The 9,387-nt window shown below is 37.0% G+C and overlaps 1 protein-coding gene across 1 annotated transcript in view; it reads right to left on the bottom strand.

Moving 5' to 3' along the window:
• Positions 1-690: 690 nt before the first annotated feature.
• The window catches only part of LOC107555900 (protein disulfide-isomerase A5-like), a 38,806-nt gene continuing 30,109 nt past the window's right edge, over positions 691-9,387 (bottom strand). Inside the window, exons 16-17 of the mRNA XM_016238842.1 lie at positions 4,715-4,849; positions 691-1,196 (exon numbers count right to left, since the gene is read on the bottom strand). Coding sequence (XP_016094328.1) covers positions 1,116-1,196; positions 4,715-4,849 — 216 coding nt within the window. The 3' untranslated portion in view covers positions 691-1,115. The remainder of the gene's footprint in view (positions 1,197-4,714; positions 4,850-9,387) is intronic.

Raw genomic sequence — 9,387 nt, 5'->3', positions numbered from 1 at the left:
GGAGACAGGAGTCGCCACAAAGATACTGGTAAGGGTTGTGGTATCACTAAGAGTGCCAACATCTGGCAAGGAGCGAGTAAAACAGATCCTCCGGCACTACATTGTTTAAACCAGTGAGACGAATTAAATGAGCATCACTCAGCATACTTTAAAGCAAACCATCTCGCTCCCGCATAAATTAAGACATTATCTATGGTTCCCATCATCACCTATTGTACCATTCCCATGCTTAGAAGAGGAAATGTCCATGTGTATTATAGATCTAGAACAGCAATGTAAATCAGAAACTACATAACCAGACAAGACTTTTAAAATAAGCAGAAACATTCATTTACAGTGGAATGTGAAGGGCCCAGAAATTTTCATGGATTAAACTTCCAAGAATTCATTCAGAAAAATTGTTTCAATCTAAAATGTTTTTTTTCCTTCTTTTTTTGGCATTTCCAGTTTTATGTCATTTTATTCTGTCACAACTGACAATAAAACATGAGGAAAAAACTACTTGCTTGAATACATGTCCTTGTATTTGCTCTTGTATTTTGGCCCTAATACTGTATTTCTTGAAAATAGTAAAATATTTGGATGACAGTTATTCAAACATTTAAGGCCACAAAGTTCAGCTACAACAACTTTCTCCATCTTTTTTTTTTTTTTACTCCCAAAAACATGATTTCATACAGCATTTTTTCCTTTTTTTACAAAAATATTTGCAGATACGATTGTACACATTATTACTCTTCACTGAAATGGGAGTGACGGCAATGTATCCTCGCGATAACTGGTTTTCCCCATTAAACACCAGCCACCCATCACACGTATGGGACCCTGGCGAGTGAGGGCCCAGTGTTGCATAGATTTCAGGTGTGGATTTCAGTAACTGAAGTCACAGTATTTGGAAACAATTTCACAAAATGTCTGAGGAAATTAAAACAAAACAAAACAAAAAGTGGTCTGATGGTTGTACATTGGTATTACAAACATAAGGGCACAGCTGTATAAAAAAATAGCCTTTTTAGCTGAGGTTTCAAGTCTGTGGCATCAGTGCTGGGATGTCCCTGCCTAAGTCACAGTGCAATGATAGGCCCCTCCCATTTATAGGAACCACGCCCACACTATTAGAGCTCCTCCTTCCGCTTGCCCACTTTCTCTTGGTCTCGGCCCCTGAGATTTCTCATGAAACCAGTAAAGCCAGCTTCCTGTAGGGGGTAGACAGTGTAAGTGAAAAATGAAAAACCATTCACCTCATAATATAAAAAAAAACATTCACTATGGTGGCCCCCAAACGTATTTGGACACTTGCATATAAATGCATTAAAAACATGTCAAATGAATGTCATTGTATTACATCAGTGGTTCTCTAACCAGGGATACGTGTACCCCGGGGGTATGTGACGTGACAGAGAGGGTACGCAAATAAAATGCTGAGTTTTGGCATTCATTTAATTCTACTCCAACTTAAAGTAACATTAAAACAGAGCATGTATTTCTGACAAGCAAAATGCCGCTTCTAGTATAATCGCACTGCTGTTCAATGTATCTTTCAAGTAGGTTTTTAGCACTTAATAGCACGAAGAACAAATATTGACACGGGCTGTACTGTATATAAAGATCGAGTTAAGAAACTCTCTTCAATATAGAAATATTCCCTGTTTATCATGTTTAAAATACGAGCAAGAATGTAATTTTCCCTGAATATCCAAACAATTGGAAATGTGACATTAATTTTATACAACAGCTCAAAATTTTTTTATATTAAATTAATATTTTACATTTTAAATGTAGCCTACATTTTAAACACAATACAGTCAATATTTTTGCAACAAAATAATAATATTTTGTGAAAATCTGCAATAGAGCTGGCATGTGTCCAACCAACATAGCCTACAGCAGTGTTCCATTAGTTTTTAAAAAACTTTTAAATTTTTAAGAATAGGAAATAAATAAAAAATGGCATTCAATTAATAAGGCTGGAAAAACATTGCCTCTATAAAGGTAAAAATGCACCTGTGACTCAATTTAAGGGGGCAAATATTGTCCCTTAATTGAAAAGGTATGACTGTGCCTGTGGTCTAAGTGGAAGGGAGGGGGTACGCAGAAGAATGTTAAATTCCCCAGGGGATACGCCACTGTAAAAGATTTGAGAACCACTGTAGATTAACCAAGACAAAATAAAGGTGGCATTTGCAAATAAATTAAGGGCTTTTCACACTGAAAGCGAAAATTCGGCACGAATGTTCGGCGCGATGATATGGGGCTATTCACACCAGGCATCATCATTCGTGGCACGAAAAAGCGAGGATTTTTTTTTGTCCTGTGTCGAATTTTCCCCCGTTGCTCCGCGATGAAATGGTCCATCCAATCAGATTTGAGCTTAGATCATGTGGCCCAGAGCAGCTGCTGTTGTACAAAAGAGTGAGAGTGGTGGCGCTGTTTCGAAAACCAATATATAAAAACACCGGAGAAGAGTATCCCGAGAGAGAAGAGAGTGGATGCAGAGTTCTTGTTATCTTTGGTATCTGAGAACAGATTTATTCTCACATGTTCTTAATATAATTTCTAAATTCTTCACTGAATTATGTGATCTGGAGTGTCCGTTTTCTTCCACGTGCACGAGTGTTATGAGTCACAGCGCGTTAACTCTCTAGATCTTCCATGTTAAAAAAATCGAGTGAAACATTTTTCTACACATGAAATATGAACGCAAATAGACATATGATTATGGCGAAATATTTTCTGTATGCGTTTTGTATGCAGCTCAGTATGCAGCCCATTGTTGGTCGGCACCCCCTAGCAGGTGTGAATTAGCAGAAGGCGATCAATCGTTTTATGTTCGGTGTGAAAGCACTGTTCGTCTGCGATTCGCCTCGCTTTTTCGCATCGCGCTCAGTGTGAAACGGCCTTTATGCTAGACCTTTACGGTCTCTGCTGTTATTTTTTATTTGTCCTAGCTGTACTGTAGTTCATCACATTAAATATGGGCATGTTCTAGCAAAGGTGCAGTCACATTAGATAAGCATGTGAAATTACTTCGGATTCAGGATATGATACAACAGGATTATGTAAAGGCTTTTTCACACTGAACTCGAAAATCGGTGCGAATGTTCGGCGCGATGACACTTTTGAATCAAAACAATAGATCCCTACTGGGGCTATTCACACCAGGTGCGATCATTCGTGGCGCAAAAAGGCGACGTTTTTTTTCCGTCCTGTGTGTCGATTTTTCCCCCCCTCCGCGATGAAATGGGCCGTCCAATCAGATTTGACCTTAGATCACGTGCCCGGAGCAGCTGGTTTCGAAAACTATTGTTTGTAAACAAACACCGAAGAAGAGTATCCAGAGAGAGAAGAATTAATTCTTGTTATCGTTGGTATTTGAGAACAGATTTATTCTCACATTCTTTATACAGAATAACATTCCTATTAATTCTCCACTGAATTATGTGATCTGGAGAGCATCGTCTGTTTTATTCCATGTGCGCGAGATATAAGTCAAAGCGCGTTCACTCGAGATCTGTCAATCATCTCTTGCCCTTCCATATATAAAAAAATTTGAGAAACATTTTTCTACATATGAAATATGAAAGCAAATAGACATATGATTATGGTGATATATTTTCTGTATGTTTTTATGCAGCTCACGGTATTTTTATAACAAAGGATGTTTATGACAAGCAGGTAGCCTTCAGTCTATTATAAAACATACAAAGAGTGCATGTCTGCCCATTATAGAATCAAAATCCATTTTAGATCACAATCGGAAGTTATTACAAGCACTGATGATGGTTTAAAGTGGGGTTTGAGCAAAAACATTAATAATCACATACATTTTGAAATGTAGCTTGATGGTAATTGTATTCTTGAAAGCATTATGGATAGTTTGTTTTTTTGATGAAAAACCAAAAGTTATTTATCTTAATTTAATGCTGTATATTGATCAGCAAACGATGTAAAAGCCATATGAGATACATAGGTTACATAAGGAAAAAATGCATTGCTGGTCGGCACCACCTAGCGTGCAGGCGTAAATTAGCAGAAGGCGATCAATCGTTTCGGCATCGGTGTGAAAGCAACGTTCGCCTGCGTTTCACCTCGCTTTTTCGCATCACCCTCAGTGTGAAGCGGCCTTAAGTCAGTGATTCTTAATCTTCTGGGCTCAAAGGCCCCCCACTGTCCAACACTATATTTTGAAGGCCCCCAAATAAAAGCTATTTTCGGTATAATTGATCAATTTTAGAATTTTAATTTCGAGTTGTTATTATTATTATTATTATATAGAATATTTTTTTTATTTTTATACATTATTAATTTTTTAGTTGAAATACTTTTAAGCCACCCTACGGCCCCCTTGGAAGTTTACTGATGCCCCCTAGTGGGCCCCGGACCCCTGGTTGAGAACCACTTCTCTAGTGCTTCCATGAAATTAAATAAAAATGGGTAACAAAAACAAAATAATTAAAAGGTTAAAATATACACATGTGCTTGAAACTAGATGAAGCATAAAGTGCAGTTTAAACGGAATCATCTCAATCATGATCCAATCCTTATAATTTCAAACCCATTAAGCATCTTGCTTGAAAAGTGTGCTTGTGCTTTCTTTTATCTAAAATTTCAACTTTGATGTTCTGTCACATACAATAACATTCATACATTTTTATGTGTTTCTTAATAGGGCCACTGTATTAAATACAAATCACTCACATTAAAGAGCACTTACCCCTCTTTCTCCGTTGTATTTCTCGCTGAACTTCCCATAGTTGTAATAGTTGAATGTTGGGTAGCCCTCAACTCCCTCCTGTTTACACAACTCATGGTTTTGTCCCTTTGTGCAGTCCACTGCAGCATATGCAATCTGAAAGGAATTAAAGCATAATTATTTTGACATGAAACAGTTCTGTCTTAGATTAAATACCCTTACTTCCCTTAAGCATGCTGTATCAAATAGTATTACAATGGTAATGTGATATATACAGAGCTGTGGTTGCAACTATCAGGACTTTTTGTAATCATAAAAGCACACTTCTTTTTTCAACAGTAAAAAAGGCATGAGTTTGAGAGTTGTGCAGGATGTAGTGTGTGGTGAGGAATTATGCTGTCTGATCATGGTTTCATTGTTTACACTCCTGAGCCCCTTGGAGACCCATTGTGCCGAGTTCCTGGGAGAATTTACTTTCCCTAAAGAAAGCTGTATATTTGAAACATATTTTCAATCAAACAACCTAACTGCACTGATACGTATTGCATAGTGTGTGGACTGAACTGAACATTGCTTTGAGTTTCTATTGGGCTAATTTACAGAGATGTAAAACACTACTCAATTATCCATAAGACTGCATGGCAGCACATTTGAATCTTCTTGATGACCATTGGCTTGTATTATAAACCTTCTGATATGGCAAAAACAATTAAGAAGGTATGACAGCAACATATAAAAACCCTGAAGCTGACAGCCAATAGCACCTAAAATCAAACTTATATGCCTTTTGGAGTAGATATTTTAATGTGTGAAAACATAACTGTGAAATCTAACAGCACAGCTGCTTTGGCACTGACTGAACCGTTTCGCTCGCTGCACCCCTACGTCCTGAATTTAGCCTGCCATTTTTCTCTAGGGTAATGAAAAATGAGTAATACATTCCTGTCAAGAAAGGCCATTCAAAGCAGCATAGGATAAAATAATATAGCAAACACCCCAACATTAAAACAAAAGCAAAGATTTATGCTCAGGATATCTGAGGACGGCAGTTAGCGAAACACAAACAAATGAACCATAAATGTCTCTTGACGAACGGCATATTTTAGACTTTTTTCTCGACTAAAAAAAAAAAGAGATGCTGTCAAGGCATATTTTAGCCCTGACAAATGGTATTCAGTGCATTTTATCACTCGAAAAGGCGAAAACAAAAAGCCTTCTTTGCATAACTAAATATTTATCTTCATGGCAACCACGTTTGCCGCTATACAAATGAATTCATCTAGTGAAATTGGCATGTAGTATTCTCACTCTTGTAGGATATCAGACCGAATCAGACAATCTAAGATTTGGTCAAAACATGGTTGAAACATGAGGAGCCAAATTCCACAGAGGCCCAAAACACAGGATGTCGTAAATCAGATCCTGGCGCAACAAGCCTGAACCAACTAGCAGCGTTGAGTAGCTCACAGCATTTAAACAAAAGAACACTTATTGACAATTCCAAGGAGATTGTCAATTTTGGGGCAAATAAACAAGATTAATGGTCAAAGAGATGCACATGTAAACCAGTGATAGTAATCATGATCACGAGCTCTTCGGATTTACTTTTCCCCCCACCTCTGGGACAAAGAACAGACTGAGATTCCTTACAGACATTTTAACCTCTCTGGTCTTCACAGAACGTATCCTTACGTCCACAGAATGCTACAGAAACTACCTTTCCATGCACCTAAATGACGCTAAAAGGACTTGTTGTGAGCAACTAATCATTTCTATGCATAACTCCATATCATGTATGTAACCCACATGTGACTTATCAGGTCTTAATCATTTATTGTGTATGTATTTTGAATAACTATTGAATAGCTTAAGGGTTCATATTCATGTTTAGTGTGTGTGTGTTTGAATCTTCTTGCTTGAAACGTTTCTTTCAATCAATTCTTTGTCAAATGTATCATATTCTTGTTATAGAAATCATGTCCAAAAGTATACTCTGCAAGAGTGTTAAAACTCGGACCATGTGCCTGATGAGGTAACATTTTGATTTATGCACCCCGATATTACAATAATATTATACCCCGAGCAAAGACGACATCTAATTGGTCAAAACACCATTTGGGAGATGTCCAAAAGGCCAGTTTAAATACTCAGGACACCATCAAATCTTTCTCTTGGCTCTCTTTTTCAACCCCTTTCTTTGCTCGCTCTTTGTTTCACTCTCTTCTTTTTAGTCATAGCCAAATTAAAAAAAAAAAAACTATTTTGCAAAAAAGATTTTACACTCACTTGAGGTGGTTTTTGCATTCCCATATAGCAGGCATCCACCTCCTAAAGCAATGACCATATTTATTGTTTCATCTGCTCGCTCTGAGGTGCAAGTCATTTATTATACATAAAAATTACTGTATTCAGTGGCTTCTCCTACTTTAGTGCCAGTGACGAGTTTGTTCTCTTTGACTCATTGGACTTAAACGGTGCTTTATTTGCAAATATTTTATGCAATATTCCAATAAGTTAAATTCACAACTTTGGATGGAAACATAGCTAGTATGTGTGTGCATGCAGAGACAGAGAGAGAAGAAAAAAAGTGTGCTTTCCATAGATAAAAAGGTAATTTATTGAGGAAAAACATAGAAAACCTGTCATTTTTATCCTATTGTTTGTCATAATTGTTTTCTTAGTCAGTCTTTGTGGGTTTTAGTTAATTTGCTGTTTTAGGCTGGAAAGGCTTTCGAAGTAGCTAAAATAATAATTAAACTGATATGTAACTGTAATGTAGTCGCCACTCGCCAGACCAGGAACCATTTCATAGCTGTACGTTTGCTGGAAAATAATTGCACGCCTTAGAATGTTTGTCCACCAATCTGAATCAAGCATTCAACAGCCCCATGATATAATGTGTAAATAATAAAAAGCTTCTGATGCTCACGCGGTCTCATATGCCTTATGAATTCAGTTCTACTAAGAGTTGCAATGACTGACAGACAGGAGCAGAGGTCTATGAATGTGGGGAAAATAACTCACTGTGCATTAAAGGATGCTGTGAAGTGGCTCGCTGTTTGGAAAAACCAGCAGATGGAGCTTCATGAACAGAGCTTTTAGTCTTCAGACAAACAGTATCTGTTTTTAATAATATCTTTTAGGGCGTTAGCACAAAATCTAAGACAAAAAAAAACAAAACTGGCTCCATTTGAATCTTGGCAAAGTGAATTTCCAAATGCCGTCCATCTGAATACCGATTATGCGCAAGTCTAAACTCAAGAGCAACAGGGACATTGAAGAGGACTGACGTTGTTGTGGATGAATTATAGACATTTGCAAATAACAATTCAACATCACTGTCTTATGGCCAGTGATAAATGTCTGCTGTTAAAGAAGCCAAAGGAAATGTTTTTACAGGCCTCTGAAGTTCCAAAAGCGAGACAAGCTACTTTCAAAGAAGTTTCGGGAGAAAGAGGAAAGATTTAGAGAATGATGAAATGTTAGTGTGTAGAAGCCTGAGATGGAGTGTTACTCAGAAAGACAAGTCTGAAGTGTGAAAAAAGTTAAAACATTGGCACTCGTCAAAATGAAAGCAATGTGTGAATTTAAAAGTTAAACCAAGCACACTACAAGACTTAAGCTTGTCGGCCTTCATGTGTTAAATCTTCACCTAGTCTGCAACAAAATGCCACAGATCACAGCAAACTCTAAGCGCGCAGTGAATGTGAGAGAGGAATAATAGACAATAATAATAGAAAGAATAATTATTGACAGTAATAGAGAGAATAACTGGCGTCATGAGACACGCAACAACCAATGACCTCTGAACTTGTGCCATCTGAGAGCTGCATAATGATTTGACCTGCCCTTGACGATCTGATGTTGTATGGAATTATTATTTTCAAAATTCTATTTTTGTTATAAAAAGCATAAATAAATAAGGGCTAGGAGCGACAATAATAGCTAAGCTGACACTTTACAATAAACATACATAAATACATAATTACATATACTACTAACTAATATACTAATGCTATACACTTTTTGAAGGATCATGTGATAGGGCTGTCAAAAAAAAAATAGAATTTCGAATATTCGTCGAATTTAAATTAAAAACCCACATTCGAATGCAAAAACGTTGCATTCGAATTTTAGTTGTGCGTTAAGGAGGCAGCCTTATCAGTGGTGCACGAGATGCGATGACGATGTAAGTGTCGTTACATTATAATGTTTTTGTAAGCCTATCCAGTTGAAGCCACTAGATGCGGCGCTGCTGCGTTGTTCATTAAAAATATTGCAGAAAAAGAGAACATCAATGCAGAGAAGATCTTGTTTACATCAAAATTGAAACCAAGCCGTTCACACAGAACACATATTTTGCGCATTTTCTAGAGGGACATCTATCACCGTTGCACTCGCGTCTCGCACAAAGGAGCCGCATGTTTAGAAAGCCATGTAAAATTAATGCAAGTTTAACTTTGAAAAAAACCCACATATTGAGACTTTATGGCAGGTTTTTTTCCCCATCCCACTGCATCTCATGTTTTTAAATGAAAAATATACTCTGTGTGATTGGCTTTTCCTTTGTATTAAACTATGCATACATACATGATGCTGTTTTGTTTATAGTTGTTTAAGCTTAAACTTAATTAATTATAATTGGTTTATAAGCATTATTTTAAACATTATGCACTTTTTTCACAGATAGTCGT

The sequence above is a fragment of the Sinocyclocheilus grahami genome, unplaced genomic scaffold (assembly GCF_001515645.1).
Source record: "Sinocyclocheilus grahami isolate Dianchi unplaced genomic scaffold, SAMN03320097.WGS_v1.1 scaffold549.1, whole genome shotgun sequence".
NCBI classification, from domain to species: Eukaryota; Metazoa; Chordata; class Actinopteri; order Cypriniformes; family Cyprinidae; genus Sinocyclocheilus; species Sinocyclocheilus grahami.
The sequence above is the reverse complement of the archived record's forward strand: the minus strand, read 5'-3'. Positions and strand labels throughout refer to the sequence as shown.